Source organism: Leptidea sinapis, chromosome 26, assembly GCF_905404315.1.
Source record: "Leptidea sinapis chromosome 26, ilLepSina1.1, whole genome shotgun sequence".
NCBI classification, from domain to species: Eukaryota; Metazoa; Arthropoda; class Insecta; order Lepidoptera; family Pieridae; genus Leptidea; species Leptidea sinapis.
This window is the reverse complement of record NC_066290.1, coordinates 5,716,259-5,740,395: the sequence shown is the minus strand read 5'-3', so window position 1 is coordinate 5,740,395 and position 24,137 is coordinate 5,716,259. Positions and strand designations below refer to the sequence as shown.

The 24,137-nt window shown below is 35.1% G+C and overlaps 2 protein-coding genes across 5 annotated transcripts in view; both read left to right on the top strand.

The window, feature by feature from the left end:
* LOC126972526 (probable ATP-dependent RNA helicase spindle-E) overlaps positions 1-3,973 on the top strand; it is a 63,902-nt gene extending 59,929 nt beyond the window's left edge. For all 3 annotated transcript variants that reach the window (XM_050819347.1, XM_050819346.1, XM_050819345.1), the window contains one exon: positions 1,173-3,973. In XM_050819347.1, the coding sequence (XP_050675304.1) occupies positions 1,173-1,317 (145 nt within the window). In that variant the 3' untranslated portion in view covers positions 1,318-3,973. The remainder of the gene's footprint in view (positions 1-1,172) is intronic.
* Positions 3,974-6,621: 2,648 nt separating this feature from the next.
* The window catches only part of LOC126972530 (C-1-tetrahydrofolate synthase, cytoplasmic), a 42,875-nt gene continuing 25,359 nt past the window's right edge, over positions 6,622-24,137 (top strand). The window contains exons 1-2 of one of the 2 annotated variants that reach the window (XM_050819356.1): positions 6,622-6,782; positions 18,099-18,297. In XM_050819356.1, coding sequence (XP_050675313.1) covers positions 6,745-6,782; positions 18,099-18,297 — 237 coding nt within the window. In that variant the 5' untranslated portion in view covers positions 6,622-6,744. Of the gene's footprint in view, positions 6,783-15,228; positions 15,350-18,098; positions 18,298-24,137 lie in introns of those variants that run through there. The other variant, XM_050819357.1, reaches the window with a different exon arrangement.

Genomic DNA, 24,137 nt, shown 5'->3' with positions numbered 1-24,137 from the left:
ATTTATGTTCAGAATAGGATTCTAAATCACTTATTGAACGCCAAAAACTACCACCCATTCAAAAAAGACTGCCTCAGACCTGAGAAGAACGGGCGCAAGAAACTTAGCGGGCTTTTTTATATAAAAATATAGATTACAATGTCTTATCGTACAAAAAACGTTTACAATTTAAGAACCTGAGGGTGTTCGCTTCATTCCCTGCCTGTGGTGGCATTAAGAAAATCGTTTATGCTATAGTAACCTATGCCACACAAACGTTTTTAAACAATTCTTTTAAATTTCGTAACACATTTGTTTTAAAAATAGAACATTATCAAAAATATAAATTTTCTAAACGTCTCTATCCTCTGAACAAGTATTGCCTGCGGGTTGAAGCAAATTAAAATATTTATTGTAATTAAACAAGGATTTTTAAACAAACAAAACATGTTAGACTGGGTGCGATCGCAGGGACGGAAGCGCATCATATATATATATATATGACGCGATATATATATATACGTTACGAGGTAATCGTCATTTTGCAAACGGCATTTTTGTGATCATCCGGTGATCCGTATAGAAGCAAGGAAATTAGTAAATATGTTATCATATTTCTCAAATAAATTATAACTAGTTCAAATGCAATTAAAGGCGCGGCAACTGAGCATTGTGACGTATGTATATTTGTCTGTTATTGGTTAAAACAAAATATTATGTCGATGAAGGTTATGATTAGTTGAATTTATACTAACAAAAGTGAACGTTAATGCAAGTCTGTAGATGTCATGTTGCACAAATTTTCCCAAAATTTCTTTAAAATTATTTTTGATATTATTTTTAAATATACTAGATACTACTACCGCTTCGAAAACAAATGGTGGCCTGAGACAGAAGAAGCGGCGCAATAAACTCTCTCAGCATTCTTTTTTTTGCGCTCTTTTCAATAAAATATACAATATTATACTATCATTGCTATTGCTATAAAATAATCATTATATAGACCCAGGCTGTCTGATCGCAGATATTCAGCTGTGGAGTAATAGGATTTACGGTAGAGATGTTGGCATTGTCTCAAATTTACTATCATATTTTGTTTGATGCAAAGTCGAACAAAAAATATTTGAATTTGCAAACGTCAATTTTGTGTTTTGATGTATTAATTAAGTGAAGTGACTTCTGTTCCCCGGCAGGTCGTCGGTGGTCGGTACGAGCACGCAAGTGACGTGCAAGTTGTGCGGCACGGTCGCCATGCCGCCGCACGTGATGCGTATACATCTCTACTCCAACGCGCACCGAGAGAAGGAGGAGGACTTGAAGTCTATCGCTGCTAATTAAACAATTCAGATATTTGATTTAAAGAAGATAAAAGCTGTGCCACACTCAGTGTATTCGTATATTAGTGTATAACACGCACTACACGAGTCTACCGACTATGCTGTATCAAACAGTGGTTTATAAAAATCTAAGGCAGCAAAAAGATTTTTTTAAATTAAAAAAACTGAGATTATATTCAGTAGGGCATATATGACTGTATGTCCGTTTCTGACACGTTCATAGCACGGTTATGGTATGGTACTGTGTAGTGGCAAAACCTCTTGAAGACTAAACTATTAACAAATTTTAGTTAATTATACATGATTGTAATACATTCAGATAACTATTAATATAATAATAATAATATATAACACAGTTTATTAAAGAGTATCCCATAAACTCATTGATATTTTCAGTTGAATTAGTACAGTAGTGAGTCATGTTGACATATTTTGACGTCATGTTGACACTTGACGCATGTCATGCCAGTTGACTTTAATGTGAGTGATTTGTATCTCGTTAAGTTGTTGTTTAGTCGTGTACAGCGCTCACTAAAATTCTGTTTGCTAGATTTAAGTTTGTTTATATAAAAAAAATGCGTATAGCTTTAACATGTTATTGTTAATACTATGGTTCCAATACTTAGTTGTGCCATTTTTCTACCAAAACTACCAATCACCACCACCAATAGACCAAAAATAATTAGACAATTTGTTATTAATTGTAGCTAAAAATAATAATTTATAACAGTAGCGATATATATTTTTTAACAATTTTGCAATTCATTATGGCAAATTCTAAAATAATATTATTATACTGATTCAAAATTTTAATAATTATAGTTCCAAACTTTCTGTCAGTTCATTCTCATTAAATATTTTATGTTGTCAAAGGGATCTGCAAATGTTTTTGGAATCTCAACCTATTCCATAGGAAAATTAAATATAGGTAACAAATAAATGCCCATTAATGACAAGTGACATATTATAGAAGTAAGAAAAATTAAGTTTGTTACTATGTGATATTATTACCTTTATGAAGTTTAAAGAGTATGATATACTATTATTATTAAGAAGAAACTACTTTAGAATGTACAATATCGTCACCAATTGGCAGTTATAAGTCAGTAACACAACAACGGACAAGAGATCCTTTGGTTTTTGTTCAAGGGACCTATGTCACATTTGGCAAAAGTGAAGCGGAGTTATTTGTACGTGGAAGAGAGTTGAGAACAACATATTATTATGTGTATAACCACTACCCGGGTACATTATCTCTGGTCCTGATGTCGATGACGTCACATCGTCGCTTTGTTACGGTATGTAAAACAAGCATCACTAGGACATTATTATCAATAAATAAACAACGATTTATTTTTCAGTATTATAGATTGATCTAAAGGTGTTGTGTTGTGATGCTGACTATTATTATTATAATGATGTAAAATCAATGAATGAATTTGGGTTAAGAAAAAAAAGTATTTATTTTTCTAGCAGTACTATTATAGCGACACAGAACATCGGAAACTACAGAACTATTGATAACAAAAGTCAAAAAACAATGAAAACAAGAAAAGCAGCAATAGCACGAAAATATCACATGTATCTACGGTAATGAAACTGCAAACTGTGCTGACGCAACAGGACGAGCGCGAGGGGGTGAAAGGGAAATGGGAAGGGGCTTCACGTTCGAGCGAGGTCCAGAGATAATGTAGCCGTGTAGTATGTAGGTGCGATGGTTTTTAAAAGTAAACTAAACGGGAAAGGAGGCGGATTATATAGATACCCCAGTACCAAAGTGTAACACTTCAATCAGTAAGTTTCAGATAAATATGAGAAATTGTTCCATAAACGATACCAACCATTGCGAAAGAGAATCAAGTCGATAAGTGAATGCAGTTTATTCGTTACTTCCAATATTACTTCATAACTGTAGAATATATTCGTTTCATACAGGAACAACTTGAGTTGTTTTCTTTTGGAACCCTTTTCAGAATGATAACTCTTTGGCACTGAGGTATCAATAAGTCGTTATGACAGATGACACTCATATTTGACAGATCACTGTCAAATATGTCGCTCTGATGGGCGTTTACTTTACGGATGTAGCAACGCCATTTTGTAAAAATCATTAACCTGTGAGTGCATTTTTATTGCAAATTATTTAGTTTGATTTATTCACTTATTTTATTTTAAGTCAAATCACAGGGCTTTGTGACTCTAAATTGAAATGGACAAACCTATTTCTGGTTGACTTTTAGTTCTTTAATTATTAAACAGATATTATTGGTGAATACTTGACTCGTTAAGATATAACATTGATATGTACGTCAAGTCCATTCGGCTAATAATATAAGTTTTTTGTTGATTTTTATTGATTTTTATTGTTAAAAAAAATTTAGTTTTTCATACTTTTAAGTCTACCCTAGAATAATTAATAAGTTGACTTTAGAAGGTATGTGAAATAATTTCCAAAGTTTACAGGAACTTTGGAAATTTTGAAGCTATAAAACTTTACTTTTTTTTTGTATCATAATTGACAGGATTGATCCTATTTTGTTTTTCGATACTTTCATATTGTTTATAAAAATGATTAAGATATGCATACAATCAGTTATCAGTAAGTGTTTTTATCATTTTACAGAAACATTAAAAACTGGAATAAATTCCAATCGGAATGTGATTGTTTTATTTTCAAGCCAACGCAAACGCGGAAAAACTATACATATTTGTAAAGCTACAATCATCTTGATTCTTCAACTTTTATTTAATGATAAATTGTGACGAGACAAACAAGACTCACCTGGTGGTTAGTGATAGGCCCTACCCATTACAGTGCAGTGCCGCTAAGGATTCTCGAACACACACAAAATCTGAGCGGCACCGCATTTGCGCACATCACTATGGAAGAGGAGTGTGAGTGTCACCTGATGTTAAGTGATCACTGCCGCCAATTTCTGCAATACCAGAGAAATCACACGAGCGTGAAGTTAAAGAAAAGCGAGAAAGTTCTTTGAAAACGCCATTCTGGAGGAACGCCACACATCCGAATTTGTGACGTGTCGTGCGAAGCTAGAATTCGGCGGCAGAAATAAGGTAAATGCGGTAGAGGACACACAATGCAGCGAAGTCTCTACGCAACGCCAAGTGATCCAGCCGTTCACTGAGCACTGAATCCCCGACGTGTTCTGCGTTGCACGCGGTCAAATTGATCGAGTTGATACAGGGGTGCGCCAGACCAGAGATGACAGCAATACTCTATGTGTGGCAGATCTGCGGCTTCTGGAGTGCTAGAATGTGAGCCGGCTTGAAGTATTTCCGTGTTCTATTTATAACGGCCAGCTTCTTCGAAGCCAGGTTGCCCCAGCTCTATTTTTTTATGCCATCTTCCTAGCTAAAACGTGGTTAGCCCTTTTATGCTGTCTATTTGCATAATCTAATATTTATGGCTCATTCGTTCATTAGTTTCTTATTAAGTGACCTGCTCATGTCCATTTCAGGTAATCAAGCACTAGTCTGTGACTTTAAAAAGCATAGAACTGGTATTCCTACACCTTTCATATCTCTTAAACTGCATCACCTCTCCTTCGTTTTATGATCTTTTGGAGATATTAATTGTCCGAGATATATATGCGTCTTTGAATTAATATTAATATTAGAATTTTATTGTAAATATTTTGCTTACTACAGTATTGCATATTAAACAGGAGACAATAATGCATGGTTCGTGACTGGTTCTGCGCTGGTCTGTGGAGTAGTAAAAGTAAGTTCTGTAAACATCTCTGTTTACACAAACAGCTAGTTATTTCAAGGTAAAGTGTTACAGCACGCCGGTAACGTATCGAATAATATAACTCGCGAACGTTTGTCGTGACCTTCGTAACACTACAATTCTGACAACCTCATTTGGTACGTCACAAAACTAGTAAAGAAAGATACATAAATTATCACCTGACAAACTAATTTTGTAATTTATTATACACTTCTATATTTGTGTGGTGTGTCAGTATTTTTTTCACACTCCTAATACCTAGGTAGGTACCTACTCCTATAAAATACTTAAGAATCTTTTTGGATACTATTTCTATTATTTCGGGAACACAAATTTTCCCAGCTGTTATTTTACTTGCCTCGGTTTGGGTCAAATCTTGGAATTGAATTAATAATCGTATCTCCACAATTTGGTAACACTACCCTAACTGTTATGCTGTATAGGCCTTTTTTATGGAAAAGGAGACAAACGAGTGACCCGTAGGTCATCTGGTGTTAAGTGATCACCGCTGCCCACATTCTCTTGCAACACTATAGGATACACAGGAACGTCTATGCGCTTTTTTGAAGGAACTCATGTCGTATAGTTCCGGAAACACCGCACAAGGAAGCTCATTCCACAGCTTTGTAGTACGGGGAACAAAGCTCATTCAAAACCGCACTGTGAAGGACCGCCACACATCCAGATGGTGGGGATGATATCCAAACTTGTGGCGTGTCGAAGGTGGAATTCGGCGGCAGGAATCAGGTGAAACAGCTCTTCGGAAAACTCCCCGTGATAAATGCGGTAGAAAACACACAATGAATCGACGTCTCCACGCAACGCCAAGTGATCCAGCCGTTCACAGAGCACCGGGTTCTCGACAATTCGAGCTGCTCTACGTTGCACGCGGACAAAAGTATCGAGCTGATACTGGGGTGCACCAGACCAGAGATAATTGTCGATATATCAAGCGTGCTCATTTCAGTTCAGACACAGTATTTAGTACTGCCGCCAGCTGTAGAAGGCGCAAATTCGTCCTGACATAGAGTACTATTTACGAGGTGAGTACGAGGTTCCGGCTACTGAAATTCATAACCAGACTTCAAAATGAAATATTTCACCCGCTGAACGCTGATGTCTAGCATTCCACAACGGTCTACAGCATACTCACATCTAAAGGCCGGCAATGACTTCCTTGATCTCTGGTATTGTGGATGTCCATGAGCAGCCACTTAGCCGTTTGCCCCAACAAATATAAAAAATATATCCCCAACCGATCGAACTGATTTTTTGCATGCTTACACATGGCGTAGCAACGCACGGGTGCTGCCCTTTTAATAAAAACAAATTGGGTAGGTCGTGTATAGCACAAGAAAAACAACTCCAATTTAAACTATCGCTTGTTTTTTTTTTACGTAGAATAGCACAAAACTGAACATTAGCCTAGAACAAAGGTAGTAAGTAATATGTATTCAAAGTAAGGACACTGTACCTATTATTATAGTATTACTAACACGGTTAAACAATACGTAATATAATCTCTAGTTATTTGATCGAGCTGTCAAACTAGTTTTGTTCCTCGAGAACGCGCAGCCTACCTACCAGTATTTACAACCTGTCGTTGTTTTCTATATTCGCGAGGAAGCAGCTGATCCAAACAGACATGTTAGGTATCTGAATAATTATTCGCACACCATGTGGACAAGTAATGAAGAACTGGAACATATTATAACGTGAGTACCTACATATAATATTATTTTATTTATTCAAAAGACCAACAGCATAAATGTTACTTAAGAGCCTTAAAAGTGACTGTATTACCTACTGAATAATTATGTCTAATGCTGAGTTATCTGTTAAATTTTTGCAATATCTTTCTGGATTTGTTGCAATGATAAGAATATTATATATTACCTATTCAAATACTTACGTACCTGAAGCTTAAATACTACTTACTATTTGAGTTTAAATTCCTAATTTTCGGAGTTATCTTGAATAAACCAAACTTGTTTTTTGTAGGTAGTTCCTAACTTATGATAACTATTCCTAATAAAGCTTAGGAAAGTTATCGTTACTAGTATAGGTACTTTTGTAAATAAGTTTGCTTGCAGTCAAAGACGATTAAACCATAATCAAGTCAAAGTCAAAAAATCTTTATTCACTGTAAAACTTTATAAGTTATTTAGTGCAAGTCAGAATGAAGTACAAAAGTTACAAAAGCATTCAAATGATTATAACAATATTCATTAACAATATTTAGAACATTAATTCCAACTATCTTTATCATTCAAAAAATTTTTCACATTATAATAGGCCTTAGATGTTAATTTATTTTTTAAGATACATTTTTTTTAAATAGATAATATTTTAATATCATTTGGGAGTTTATTATAAAATATAACATAATCCACTTTAAAAGATTTAGCAATTTTACGGAGTCTAGTAGATGGAATTGCGAGTTTATGTTTGTTTCGAGTATTGACATTATGTACCTACACCACTATTCTTTTTAAATTGGCTTGTATGTTTATGAGCGTATAGGAGGTTCTCGTATATGTACTGGCAGTGTACTGTCATAATATTTATTTTACTAAACTTTTCTCTCAATGAATCCCTTGAACGCATTTTATAGACTTCTCGAATTGTTTTTTTCTGCAGCACAAATATGTTGTCAATATCTGTTAATAATATAATGTCTATTTTACAGAATAAACAATAATTTTAAGAATATTTTTGGCGTTGATTTAAAAAAACATAAGTCATCTTAAGGCTTTATAAAATACTTAAACTCAATTGGCACCAAAAACCGTAACAACATAAACATATTAATTATATGCTGATGCTTGTTTGATAATAAACTGATAAAAGTTGTTATTCTACAGTTTACATAGGTTTTCTACAAATAAGTGATTTTATAACCTGTTTTCTTTGGCTTGATAATTAATCATAGGCCGATATACCAGCTTAGTTAACATAATACCCCTTAATACTATCTAGCCTTAAGGATTTACACAAGTCTTACTTTATCTTCAATTAATCATTAAATTCATTCATTCAAACTCACAATTTTTGGTAAAACGAACGGTAGCAAAGTAAGCCATCTAAGTAAGGGCGTGGAGAAAAAAATTCATCGCGTTTTATATGTAAACTTTATTTACTTACATTTAGATAACTAGTTACAGTAAAAATGGCATTTCTTGTACTTTGTAGTGACATGATCCCATAGCTGTAAAAATAAAAAATGCCACAGTTTTGGCATTCCTTCTTTTACCTGACACTGCCTAAATAAATCTAAAGAGACTGGAAAAGGTGCAAGGTCAGGGCTATGATAACACCTCCCAGACAAACTCTTTATTTTTGCTGAGTGACCATAGAAAGAACACACCCTTTCTATTGATAAATTCCGACCGCTTTCTCTGAACTTCTTCCTTTGATGTCAATGACGTTCTATACACATATAAGGACATATTTATATCATTCGCAGTCTGATAGTGGAACGGCAAAAGTTTACTTAAAGACAATGTATACATACTTTTCTCCTTAGTCGTTTCACTGTCCGAATCAAACCTGAACTGAATAAATGTTTCACATTGCAGCTTATTGACCAAGAATAATTTAAGTAACTGGAAAAAATGCAGGAACGTAAAAATATATCAGTCGAAGCTTATCATGGTGTAATTTGTGGCATGTTCCATATTTCGGCTTTCTTTTTATATGACGTGATTTGTCTATATGCATTGGCATAAGTTGTTGGCAGTGCAGATCCGTATCGATGGGTCTGCCTGGCGGAAAAGCTCATAACCCCCTTCCAATCTCACTACTGTACTAAAGAAGTGAACATGTCCTCCGAAACAAAAGATCCCGACGGAGCGCGATATAGTCGAATACCAGATGAAGTCACCGGTAGAAGCTAATATAGAAATAGAGGCACATTGCATTGCATTGTGTATATTAAGGGTTAGAGGTAATACGTAGGTCACACTAAACGTTTTGCGTAACTTAAAAACACAACATGTTATAACCAAAATATTATATTTATTGCTTTTCAAAATACTCTACATTTTAAACATTTTTTCATACGATCGAACGATTTTTGAAAACAGGAGGATCACAGATCTGAAGGCATGTTTTCTACGTGCAGATTGAATACTATCACTGCCTCTTAGGAATTGGTAAAGGTAAAACCTCTCATCAAATCTTTGATTTTAATAAAAAATACAGAAATCACAGGGTGCTAGGTCGGGGCTATGTGCAGGATGGGTGACGCGTTGTACTTTTTCGGAAGCTAAAAATTATTTAGTTTTGTTGGCCGTGTGTGAATAAGCGTGTTCATTATGTAGGAGAACACGGCTTTTTGGTCGTCTTTCGTGAACTTTTTTTGACACCGTGGGTAATCAAATGGTAGATTACCACTCGGCATTAACACTCTTTCTTCAAGTGGAATTGTGCAGATGGGACCCGTAGCTGAGGCAAAAATGCGATCATTTTTTTACCAACGTTCGTCATGTAAAGAAACCCGACCTCTCTCAAATTCAGCAAACCATTGCCTCACGGTGCTGAAGCAAGGTGCTTCTCTCCTCTCCAAGTCTTGCGGAGAGAGAGAACTTTTAAATTCATAAAAAATCAATGCACTAAAATCTTTTCGACTTAATTCCATTTTCGTTACGTACGTGTACTTTGATGTGTGATAAAAAACAATTGACAAATGATTTCCCGCCAATTGTTTTTTTTTATTACTAAGAAGGTTGCAAAGCTTAAAAAAATATAACATTTCAAATTCAACGACCCAACCGAGTAGTAGGCATAACAAGTTTATGTTTGTTCCTCGTGTTAACATTATGAATGTCACAGTTTCTAGAAAATTCCTCAATGTGCTTATGAACATATAAAACATTATCAAAAATGTATTGAGAAGCAACAGTCAAAATGTTTATTTCTTTAAATTTTTCTCTTAATGATTCTTTAGGACCTAGGTTATAGCCCTCTTCTGCAGCACAAAGATAGTATTAATATGGGCCTATAATAATTATTCATGCATTATGATTATTATCTACTAAAACCTCTTTATGAGGTGATTAAGAACTGAAAATAGGTACCTACTAAACCTTAAGTTAAATATAAATCCTTTATTTTGCTAGAAAACATGTAACAATGGGTGTAAACAGTTGTAAGATATCAATCAATGTTATCGGCCATTCCTGGCATGCAAAATAAAAATATAATAATTAAATATAAATATATATAATATTATTATTAAAATTAATTTAATCTTATGTGTCAACATTTTATTTATGGAATACAATTTAAAAATGAATAAAATATAATATGACAAATACGTTAACTTGCTTAATAATAGTATCGTTACTTAGAATGTTTGATTTTCTTATCATTAACCTTACGAGAGCGGGACCATACCAACAGTATTGATAAGTTGATTATTATAAGGGAAACAATAACAACATTAAGCTTTCCTAATAAATAAACGAAACAAAGTAATATGGACTAATAACATGAAGCAAACTGTGATTAAAATCTTTAAAGTGTCGAAATCGTTTAAATTTTGGGAAATATGCAAAATGTAAGTACATATCTTATGTCTTTAAACGAGCAATTATTATATATTTTTTATATATGTATATATATAATCTGAATCTTGGAAACGTCTCCAACGTTTTTCATACAGGGGATTTTGGGGGCGATAAATTGATCTAGCTAGGTTTCAATTAAACAAAAAATAGTTTTATTCGTGTTTTAATGAGAAACAGCTACAATAACGTTAGAATACAAAGGTAAATTTCACCACTTTAGACAAGTCTGTAATAGCTCAGATGGGACATTGGGTAATCCGGATAGCAGAAGACCCCGGTTCGAATCCAGATGTCTTATTAGTTTTTTTTTGATCAAGTTTTGTATAATCATCCTTAAAAATCCGAGCAAGGCTCGGTCGTCCGGATATTTACACATAATATATATATTGTATTAACGTAAATAAACTTTGAAAAATGTCTTTGTTTACTTATAAAATACGAAGAAACTTTTTTCCACACCCATTGGGTACGTCAGCTACTACTATACTAATCCATCTAGGATTGCTTTGCTACTGTACGTTTTAACAAAAACTGTGAGTTTGAATGTATGAATAAATTTAATGATTAATTGTAGATAAAGTAAGGTTAGCGTAAATCCTTACGGCTTGTATTAAGGGGTATTATGTTAACTAAGCAGGTATATCAGCCTATGATTATGATGATCAAGCCTTATAATAACCTTTTATAACTACGGCACTTCAGCGATTCAAGTGGTTTCGTCGCTGGAATCGCTCCGTAGCTCTTGTCTCGATGCTCGGAGAATTTCATACGTTTTTACCCATAGGCGAAATGCAAAAGATTGCCAATAAATTCAAATTCAAATATTTTTATTCAAAATAGTCAGTCAATTTATAGAAAAGCTTGATCATGTACTAATTCTGTTTCTGTCGAACTCTTAACTATTCTAAATTCTCCGATTTTATAACTAGTCGTGTATTAGTCTATTGCAGGGGTGCTCAAGCTTAAACTGCTGGCAATCTACCTCAAAATTGTTAGACTACGATCGATCGGCTCTGAAAGGCTTCAAGTATGTGTGATGAAAGATTGTCGTCTAGGTAGAGTGTCACGATGACATAGATATTAGTTTTGCGCAAAATATGCATTTTTTTAGTCAAGGTAATTGTAGGTGTGCTCATAATTATTATTCAAAATTGCGAGTTTATTCGTTCTTACAAACAAACGCGTTTTAAAGTTCTAAGCTTAACTGAACAGCGACTTTGGATGTTGAATCTGCATGACACTGCATGTCCTGAGCATACTTTTCATAAGATGGTACGTAATTACCAATTTTAGCTTATCATACCGGATTTTTTTCTCGAGATCGACTCAAAAAGAACTCGCGATCGACCGTTTGAGCACCCCTGGTCTATTGTATCATCATGCAACCTTCAATATGTTACCATTGCAATGTGATCACACTGCTCCAAACTGCACTCCATCTACTTAATCTAATACTTTTTTCATCCGAACACCATGTCGTACCATGAACAAGCGTAGGAAATGCCTTTCTAAGGCCCTCTCTCTTTATGATCTCTTACTTAATATTTATATCTTAAACATCGCCAAAGGTAAGCTGCCCAGGATTAATTTTGATGGTATGGTAGTTTATCAATCTGTGACGATCTCAACTTAGACTGGTCGCTTGACTCAGGCGGAATAGCAGATCAAAAAATGAAAATAATAGGTTCAATTATAATTCATTTATTTATATTAATATATATTCACTAGTGGACCCAACAGACGTTGTCCTGTACACACGTCTTAAATTTGATAAATCTGTCCAGCCGTTAGGAGGAGTTCACTAACATACACATGAGCAGGAGAATTATATTATATGGACGTAATTGAGAATCTAAACCAATCTCAAATTCACTGAAACAAACAAAAAGTCATCAAAATCGGTCCAGCCGTTTAGGAGGTAGTTTAATTGGGAATCTAAACCATTCTTGAATCCACCCGAAGACACACATCAATCTCAAATTCACTGGAACACACAAAAATCTCATCAAAATCGGTCCAGCCGTCAGGAGGTAGTTCAATTGTGAATCTAAACCATTCTCGAATCCACCTGAAGACACACAGAAAGTTTCAATAAAATCGGTCCAGCCGTCTAGGAGGAGTTCAGTGACATACACACGCACACAAGAATTATATATATAAAGATATGATACACACGCTCCTGTTAGACTCATCGAAATTAACAATTCACCTTCACCATAACCAGAGTATAATATTATTATTATCAATATTATTATTATAACCAGAGGATCTTAAAAACTTAAAAAGGTTTCTGGTCATTTCGATTACAGATGGGAAAAATATATAATTCTTTTATTAATCCCAGAAGTGGGGTTATCAGTTTAAAAAATAACAAATTGCTTAGATTTGAAACAGCTACATCTCAAGTAAATTTCCTAATATGCAAATGTTGGGGTTGAGCAGGTTATCAACTGTAAAGTAGATCCTGTAGATCGAGCCACAACCTGAGAGTTAAACAAGAACACACAAACGAAAGGTTGGCTCAGTGGAAGAGCACTCGGACGGAAACCCGAGATTCCCGCAGCTTTCAAAAATTTTGTTTACAAATTTAATTTTCAATAAATTTCTGTATGTGAATCGATGCAATACAATCTGTAGAGAAGAGACGCACAAAGACGGCATATTCATGAATCTGTTGAGAACGGCAACACTGCTTCACACCACGACCCACCACAAATTAGGATATCATCCCCACCATCTGGATCTGTGGCGTGGGCGGCGGTGACCACTTAACACCAGGTGACCCGACCCGTACGCTCGATTGTATTTTCCATAAAAAAAAAGAAATTACTAAAAAATATTAAAGTAGTTTTTGAATAATAAAGTTTCCAATAACTGTAGCGCCAATCTATTAAATCATCATTTTACAGCTCCTTCTGCTAGTATTATGTATATTAAAGAATTATAAAAATCATAAAAGTTATTCTTCGTTCACCTTCGATTAATTTTTTAATGAATTTTATCAATAAAGCTGAACTTTCAGTGTCATCAATTAATGTAGTTGGTAGCGATGGCATCAGAACCATGATTTTTCCAATTCTTTATAACTTTAATCTTGTAATCTCATATTAGTATATTTGATTGATTATATAGTAATCAGTCAATCACTTTTTGAATGTTACCACCGGATAGCTGGAACGAAGCGTATCTCCTTTCTTACCACTTTACCTTTCTTTAGTACCTCGTTCCCGCCACAGTCTGTCACCCGGTGGGACGGCCACGCACGAAGTTGTCGCACTATTACTATAGTTTACTGTATGAAACTAACTAGCGTTGTTAGAGTTTAAGTAGGTCAGTTAAGATTGATACTTGAAAAAAACAATTAAAAGTACCGTTTCTATATCGATGTATTATTTAAATTGAAAGAACGAGGAGAAAACTGTGTTTCCGGGACGATACGACATGGGTACCCTCAAAAAAAAGCGCGTACACCTACCTTAAAGGCCGGCAACGCTCCTGTGATTCCTCTGGTGTTGCAAGAGAATGTGGGCGGCGGTGATCTCTTAACACCGTGACTCGTACGCTCGTTTGTCCTCCTTTTCAAAAAAAGATATTGTGGGCCTCTCTGTTGAACGTACCATTGAAATAAGAGATCGAGCGTACCATTGTTGTTAGTATATACAGACCTCCAGATGCAGTATATATTCATATACTATTATTATTTATTAAAATTATCTAAGTCTAAGAAGTATATCATGATATCTGGTGATTTTAATATTAATTTATTAAAAAAATCTACCTCCAGTATTAGATTCAGATCTTTATTCAAATCATATGATTTAACCAATATTTTCTTAGAGCCTACGAGAGTAACCGGCACCTCCAAAAGCTGTATTGATAACATATTTACCAATTAAAAACCCATTTCACAGTCAATAATAAACAGAGTTCAGACCACTTTGGTCATTTGGCCTCTTTTAATATTGAGGTCAATAAATGTACTAAAATTAAAAAGTTCCTGCGAACAAACGTAAACTTTTTAATTTTAATAATAGGCGTAATAAGATGTCAGTTAAACTCTAAAATTTGGATTTATTCAAATATGCGTGATGATGTAGACCGACAAAGTGCTTTTTAAGATTAGGATTTCAATTTAGGTGAAACTAGAACTTGGCCGAATTCTGAGTTTGACCTAAATAGGCAGCGCGTTAAAAAGGGAACGACAGAATTCCCCACGTGAAGCTTCCTACTTCTTTATTTTTGTACCTTAATTGAAACAGCTTAACCTAGCCCTTACGCCTAACTAGATAATTCGAAAACGAATTTAGATATTGAGTTTGCTCGGTAACACATAATGTAATCAATTTAAATAAGCTGTTTGAGGGTAGTTTTATATTGCGTTAATATTAGTTTGCTTCGGAATGTTCAATTACTTTTCTACATATCGAATAAGTGTGAAGTTAATAGTAAATTAATTTAAAAATGTACATAAATGCTGTGTTCAGTCGTTCTGGGTTTAATTCATGTCAACTTGCACGTATACCATAGATTACAGTTCACTATGGGTGTTAAATTAGTGTTTCGACCATCTCCACAATATAATAGATATGTAAGGTTATCAAAGGTGCAACTGGAGCATTCTCTCGATAATATAAGTCAGTAAATAGGTGCCCTGGTCTCTGTTCAGTCGTCAAAATGGTTGCTGAAGTTGTATCTGGAATAGAACTTGCCCGGTGAGATATTTTTTTCTTAAAACCTCTTAGATTACATTGTAGTTTTAGGTGTTCGAATCATACCCAGGAGTAGAGGAAGTTCTAATTTATATTAATAGTAAATTATTTAAATTGCTTAATCTAGATATATATTGTCGTCTAATATACAGTAGTATATATTACAGCATCTATAAATATATAATTATGTAGTGTCGTACATTGGCACGTAACTGGACACAGTCATGTACTCAAACGTAAGTACACAGTTTGCTGGGTCTGTTTGGTTGCAATGGGGTTATTATTTTAAAAGATATTATGAGAATAACATTGACCATTTGAATTGCAACTAACTGTTAATTTTGTTGTGAAGAGCAGGGAAAAAAAAGCATACATACGTGACTCCTGATGGTAACTTCAGGTAAGTGATCACCGCAGTCCATACTCCCTTGTTATAGCACAAAAAGCCGAGAACACAGTGGTACGTCGCACGTGGGGATCGAACCAGGGGCTCCGTGGTTCATCTATTATGTCACCAACGCTTTTATATAGCTCGATCTTTCTCCCGCCTAAACAATTTTTGATAATTGAACTTGAATATTAAAAAAAAGTTAAAGATTAACACAAAATATTTTGAAATTCACGTCATTTAAAGTGCCGGCAAGCTCGTTAATTATTAGTTTATAGCAGAAAAGAAAGAAGATGACGGCTTCTAGCTTCATCATTAGATCAGATACTTTCTTCATTAGAACACCTTAAAATTGGTTGGTTACATTCGCCAACTATTAATTAGTCGTCACTCCTAAATTACTTATCAATTGATTTTTTTATTTTTCAAACTTTCAACTTATCAATTAAAAGTTCTAGTGACCACTTATGGTTTGCACCATCATTCCTATGTCACCAAATAGACATTAGGCTTAAAGTAAAATAATATTTGTGAACATAATTATATAATTAACAATAAAATCAAGAATGATGCGAAAATGGACACCGCTCAGCGTATGCTGTAGCGAATGCTACAGCGCTGGTTTTCAGCGTAGCCCATTACGGGACAAAACTCGTGCTGTGGTTTAGAAACGTTTGAAAAATTTACATACTTACAGCATAAATAAACCTACCCAAATAACTTATACGTAGAAAAACCAACATTAAAGAATAAAGAAAGAAAAAATCACGTATGTATGTAAATCTCTGATTGACATTGAAAACCTGTTACTCCTATTTAGGACTATAAAATTTGAGGAATTTCCTAAATTACATAATCAGTGATTCCATTTTTTAGTGACACCATCTGGAAACATATTTACCCTTTTAAATAAAAAATAAAAAATTGCTTTACGAAAACGCGTTTATACGACCTTGTAATTCGTAATATTAATCACAATTCGTAACAATTCTCTTCTTCCAATTGTTTGCCTAGTTTCACAATTATATTAAGGTTTTTAATACATAAATTTAATAAAATAATTTCATTTTATAAAAAAAATATTTCGGCTGTACTCATGCTTTATCGGTGTTGGTGCCAACTAGTTTCGGACCATAAGGCCATTTTCAACCATACTGTGACCATACGCACTTACTCTCTGAGTATGAGACGTGAAGCTAACTTTATTACATTCACCCTGATGAAGGAACCAATGGTCCGAAACTAGTCCGTACCAACACCGATATAACGTGAGTAAATCGGATTTGAATAAAGTTAATAATGTCTCACGAAAGTTTTAATAATTTAAATTAAAATCGGTTCGTATCCCACGCAGTATTTAGATAACAAATATGAAAAGAAAGAAATACACTCTGTTTGATGAAATACACCCTTAATATATGAGAAAGAGTGAGAGGACGAGACGTATAGATACTGACACCTCATCTGATGATGAATGACACACCCTCAGGATTTCTAAGAAAACTCAAAATTATGCGCAGTACCGGTATTTACGTTAAGTTTCACTACTCACGACTACTGTTTAAAAACGACTACTCCTCCTGATTAAAGAAACCTCCCACTGGTGTCTGGTCTAAGCCCTCATCCCATTTTTCCCCTGAATGGGTTTTTTAATATACATCACTGATGAAACTAATTCATCTCCCCAATTGTAGTACTACGAGTTGGAGAGAATATTTAGGTTTTTTTAACATTATTATTATAAATTAGGAATAACTTAACAGGCTTTAATTCAGTATACCTGAACGTTGAAAGTTTCTCTCGATCTTTGCTACACTTCTTACACGTTCACTCAATTAATTTGTATGGTCCGAATACTTTCGTCTTTTCTCACTACAGGTTCAAACTGCCAGCTGCCCTTTACAATAATAACTGTAATGAAATCTAAACAAAAACCTGTAACCCAATATTTAAAATTATGCTGTAGCTTACTAATTTTCATCTCTATATTGGAGATCTATTAGGGAACTTAAGGTCTAGATTTATTATCCTATTTATGTAATCAATTTATCAATGTGACCGTTTGTTTCTCTTGAATAAAAAAAAACAAAACATTTGGGCTGAAAATAAGCCTTATGAATATCATAACTATAGTCATAACTATGACATTTTACCATTCGAAAAAGTTGAGCATTAATTAGAAGCTGTGGTAAGATCCTTAATTCAGTGTGCATCATAAAACTTTTAAAACAGTATAGGAAAAAGTCTTATGAGGTTTTCGTATCTTTGGTACGAGGATACCGGTGTCATTTATGAATGACTACATGTCTAAGTTTTCCTAAATTGATATCTGAGTCCTTCTTTCTTTTTAAAATATTTTCACAGATCAATTCAAGATGGTCTTCGCAAGCAAGTGTCGGAAATGCGAAGTAAAGTGCCGAACTTCCAGCCACAGCTCGCGATCGTGCAGGTCGGAGGGAGGGAAGACTCGAATGTCTACATCAGGATGAAGCTCAAAGCTGCTGAGGACATCGGCATCCGCGCTGAACACATCAAGCTGTCCAGAGATTGTACTGAGGCTGAGGTGAGATACTTTCAGACTAAATTATTTGTAATACACGTCATTCGCAACGATGTCACTGAGCATAGAAATATTAAGCTAAATAAGAAGGAATTCAAAAGAAAAAATATTATTCTTTTTTTAAACAGCTACGTGATATACCGCTCTAAGCGGAAATATTGGTTTTATACGGTTTTTAGTTTTTTTATGACAGAGGATAACAAACGAGCGAAAGTTTTTAGTTTTTTTTAATGACAGAGGATAACAAACGAGCGAAAGGGTCATTTGATGTTGAGTGATCACCGCTGCCCACATTTTCTTGCAGTGAATATTATAATACAGTTAATCGTACCTATAACGCGGTTAGAGAGTTGCCTCGTTTTAAGAAATCGTTTTATACGGCTATTCCCGAATAACGCATTTATACGACCTCGTAATTCCTAATAATAAAAATAATTAGTCACAATTCCTAACAATTATTTCCAATTTTAGTTTTACTATTCTATTATGGTTTTTAATACACAAATTTAATAAAATAATTTCGTTTTGTTATAACACAATTGACACACGTGCAAAGGTACGCGAAGCTAATTATGAACTGTACAAATCATTATAAATTTCACAGTACAGAAATATATATGTGGGAAACCCCGCGTTATATGGCCGAATACCCGTGTTATACGGCATAATATGAAAACGCGTTATAAGGCTACCGTGGTTAGGTCGTAGTTTATGTATATTTAATTGGTTGATTTTGATTCAAAAAAAAAAGTTCCATTGCTCTTCGACATCACCTCCCTTAAAGCCTCGCCTAGTTTCGGAATACGTGTATTGAAATCTCGAACGATTGCCATAGCCAGGCCACATTTAGCGCTCTACAAAGTGTAGGTAGGTGTAGCCACATATAGACAAGTATTGGTCTAGACTTTGGTATGGTGCACCCCAGTATCATCTCGAACCATTTGACCGTGTACTACGCAGAGCTACTCAAATTGTGGGGGTCCACTGCTCTTTGAAGGGCAAGAAGAGTTTCGTTGCGTAGAGAAGTCGCTTCATTGTGTGTCTTCTACCGCATCTATCACGGGAGGGTTCCAAAGAGCTATTTGACGTGATTCCTGCCGCCGAATTCCACATTCGCACGACACGCCACAAACTAGAATATCAGCACCACCATCTGGACGTCTGGCCTTCTTCTACAGTGCAGTTTTAAATAAACTTTCTTCGTACAATCAAACTATGTAATGAGTTTCTTTGTGCGGTGTTTCCTCGTTGATATGACATGGGTACCCATAATAGTTATTTATGCAACTGTTGTGTAATAAGGGGTATTAAAACACGAATGTGGATTTATCTCACGAGGCGAAGCCAAGTGTGATAATAGTATCACATGAGTGTTTTAGTACCTAATTATCAACAGTTGCATACAAGACTTTATCTACACCCAGAATGTGAATCCTCTAAAAGATTCTGGAGCAGTTAGCTTACTGCTAACATTAAAACACCAATCCTAGTAGTAACCTAATATCATTCGTTACTGATTATATACAAATAAAATAAGTATTAATGAAACAATTATTTATTTTAGTAGTAATTTACATTTTGTATAGTGCAATAATTAAAATTTACTCGAATATAATGTTCTTTTGAGCGTTTAAAATGAATCGTTCATTTTTTGTAAATAAAACAATAAAAATATCGAAGAAAAATTGCGGGGATTCGAATAACCTACTTTTTTTTACGGCGCGCGACGTTCTGGGAGTGTAGAGCGCGCGTAAACGAAAATGTTCTTTTTTTGAAATGCATACAGATACCACGCATCGAGCAATAAGAATGTGGCTATATGTTGAAACTCTTTGCGCATGAAGGGATAAAAAAAAACAGGAGTGTTGTTATGAAATACAACATTACAACACTCTTTTGGGTGATGTAATGGTTATTAGAACATTGGTTGTTTTAATGTTGGCAATAAGCTAACTGTTTCAGAATCTTTAATAGAGGATTTCACGCATGGGTGTAGATAAACATATGTACATATTAGCCTTTTAAAAAGAATAGTGATGTACATACTGTCTCGAAACAAACATAAACTCGCAATTCCATCTACTAGGCTCCGTAAAATTGCTAAATCTTTTAAAGTGGATTGTGTTATATTTTATAATAAACTCTTTTAAAAAATTTAAATGTATCGTAAAAAATAAATTAACATCTAAGGGTTATTATAATGTGAAAGATTATTTGAATGATAAAGATAGTTGGAATTAATGTTCTATTAATTTTGTTAATGAATATTGTTATACTCATTTGAATGCTATTGTAACTTTTGTACTTCATCCTGACTTGCATAAAGATTGCATTGAATAAAGATTTTTTTGACTTTGACTTTGACTACCTCCATAAAAAGCGCGCTCACTATTCTAAAAGATCGGCAATGCTTATGTTTTTCCTGTGGTGTTACAGAACGTGAGTGGCGGTGATCACGTATGTTTATTTGTCCTCATTTTTCTTTAAAAATCGTCGCGTCTTTAAAATAATAATTAAGTTTAAAGACTGAATATATATATATAGAGATAATGGAACTAGGGTGATCGTCGAAGGAGATCTAGATTCATAAAAAATCTACATTTTAAGTCCATATCGTCAGCTAAAAACTAATCTGTTAATTATAAAAAAGAGTTTATAGGTCATTGAAAAATCATCCACGCATGAATCAATAAAAGCAATGTCACCTAGTTCTGCTAATTTTATTTACTTTGCAAGTCATGACGCTTTGAATTTTAACTGTTATGTCATGATAATATATGAATAAGTAAATAAATAAGATACATAATAATATGATCATTTTGTTATCTATTTTATTGTGGCTCCAATGATAACTAACTTTGGACATCATAAAAGATACGACGACCCGACCTTGGCGTCAATATAAACATACAAATATTGTCCATCATCTATGTGATGTAATCGGATGTAATATTAACTAACATAAAATACCAGTGACTTGTGTGTTGGCAAAGCTATTTGATTTAAAAATTATGAAAACAATTTGTGTTAAGACCATTTTCGCAAAGTGATACGAAACAATATGAATATATTTATTTATTTTAGATGTACCAACAATAACTCAACATTAACAATTGATTTGCACTTACATGCTGGTACGGTAAAATAATTTACTAGAAAACACTAGCAGGAAATTCTCCATACAAACGTTCTCGACTGTTTTTTCCTTGATCTTTAACCCTTAGATCATTTATACAATCAATATCATCATTACTTGTGTCTATTTTGTTTTTATAAACTGCTAGAGTACTTCAAAGAGTACTTAAAATAGCTTCATCGTATAGGTAGGCTACAAACAGAAGCCAACAAACAATAGGCTATCCAAATCTGACAACAATTAGCGGAAGAATTAAAACAGTCCGAAAGCGAATAAATTTTTCCTTTCCATTCAATTTCCAAAATTCTGTTAAGATAGGTTAAGTTTTGGAGGATGAAATAGATTAGAATAAAACCCAGATTTATGTGTTTTCTCCTCATGATTTAGTCTCAGTTGTGTTTGTCCTTTTCCCACAGTATTTGTCTCACTCGCGGTAACGTGACAGCTCCCAAGTTTCCGGGTGTCCAGCTCGCTCAGTACGCTGACGATACGGCACTCTACTTTGGCTCCGCTCTATTGAACTGCTCAACCTTGAGCAGGACATTAAAGTGCTTCAAGCCGCCGTCGATGAACTAGGCAACTGGTTCAGAAAATGGCGGATTGAAGTGAACCCTACCAAGAGTGCAGCGGTACTCTTCGGTAACGCGAATAGCATCCGCGCTAAAAAACGACCGACCGACGTCATTAAATTGTATGAAACACCCATACCGTGGGTGAGGGATTACAAATACTTAGGAGTCACGTTCAACAGCAATATGAACTTCAAGAAACATATTGATACGGTATGCAATAGAGCCCGATTTGTCCTCAGTCGCCTTTATCCACTTGTGTGTGGGCGAAGCAAACTTCCGCTCAAACACAAAGTGACGCTGTACAAAACCATCGTACGGCCCATACTGTCATACGCAAGCGTCGTTTTCACGCACACCCGACCGAGCTACTTACGTCGTTTGCAAGTAGTTCAAAATAAATTCACGCGCATGGCAACCGGAGCCCCGTGGTTCATCCGAAACGTTGACCTTCACCGCGACCTAGAGCTTCCGACAATAGCTCAACACTTTAAAGAGATCTCGCGACGCTTCTTTGACAAGGCGCCTAACCATCCCAACATCTTGGTTAGGAAGGCATGCGGGTACACCCCCCTTCACCATAGTCTCAACCCAATAAGATGTCCCAGACACGTAACGGTAGACCCCGATGACGACATCACCATCGCGAACGCGACACCCACACAAACACCGACACAGACACGCACACACCGCCTTTGCAGGCGTAGGCGCGGTCAACCACCGCAAACCACTGGCACTCGTCGCTCTGACGATGGCCAGCGGCCCGCACCCTAGATACACCACACATTGTTTTGATACCCGACGAGACGTTAGTCCTCGTCCTGTAATCGCTTCACTACACTCACTCACACACGGACTGACATACACCACTTACACAATCACAAACACACTCCACAAACAGACACAAACACAAACATACATGCACACAAACATTTACACTACGTACATACATACAAACACACATACATACACACTTACATACATTACACAAAACATCACCACACTCGCCGGCGAGTGTGTTCTTATCACCTTTTCATCTTCATTTTCATTCTCTCTCCTTCCCACAAGCACACAGCCGGTCTGAGGTTCGAGTCTCCTTAGGAGACGCCCCGCGACTGTTGTTGCGTAGTCTTTGCGGCCTCCACGGCCCACGTCCTACTTCGCTGTGAAAGCCAGGGCTGCTAACAGCACAGAGGAGGTTTTAGTCGGTATGGGGTGTCCGCTTACGCGGACACTCGAGTCCACAATATTACGCCCCGTTCCGGGGCGTAAATACGTAACCGTATTTCCTCCTCTCAAAAAAAAAAACGTGACAGAAATTTTGATTTAGAGTTTTTAAATCTCAGAAAGGCTTGCGGTAATGATTTCTTACATAGTAGGGAACCGAGCTTTGTTATAACTGTCCTTTGGACCGTGAATTTTCTTTGACACTATTTGTGCCAAGTAAAAGTTGTAATTTTGTCTTTCAATTATGTGTGTAAATATGTAGTAACGCATTAGTGACCCCAAAATAGTGGTATAATAAATTGTGGAAAAATGTTGTTTGGGAGATAATTTGCCAAGTAACATCTTAAGATTAAGTTTCTTATTGCAAATACAGTGGGGTGTTTCATTGGCGACATTAAAAGCACATACTAGAGCTACTAAACCTTAACCATAAAAAACAAACTCAAAAATAAAAATACATAAATTCAATTAATAATTCCTAAATAAACCAGTTTTCCATAAAATAATTTCGGAACAACCTGTAAGTAATTTAGTAGCCGCGAGCTGTCGTAGGCTGACAAAAACTTCTTCCACGCGGAGCTGTAGCGTCCCATAGCCGTCAGAAGTCGTAGGTGAGTAGCGCCCACGTAAGGGTGATTAAAATTTTGTTTAATAAATGTATAATTTCTTTGTTTGAAAATTTGAATACTTCAATAATTTACTTTAATTTTTAGAAATACTTCTTCATGATAACGGGTAAGTAGGTATAGCCGTGTGTTCATTTAATGTTGTCATATCATAATGCCATGCTGTATGTAGCCTATAGATAACTTTTCCAACTAGTTTTTATATCTGAAAAAAGCCATTTCTATGAGAAGTAAATATTCAAATTTAATTTGTACTAAAATTTAAGAACGATGCGGGACTCGAAC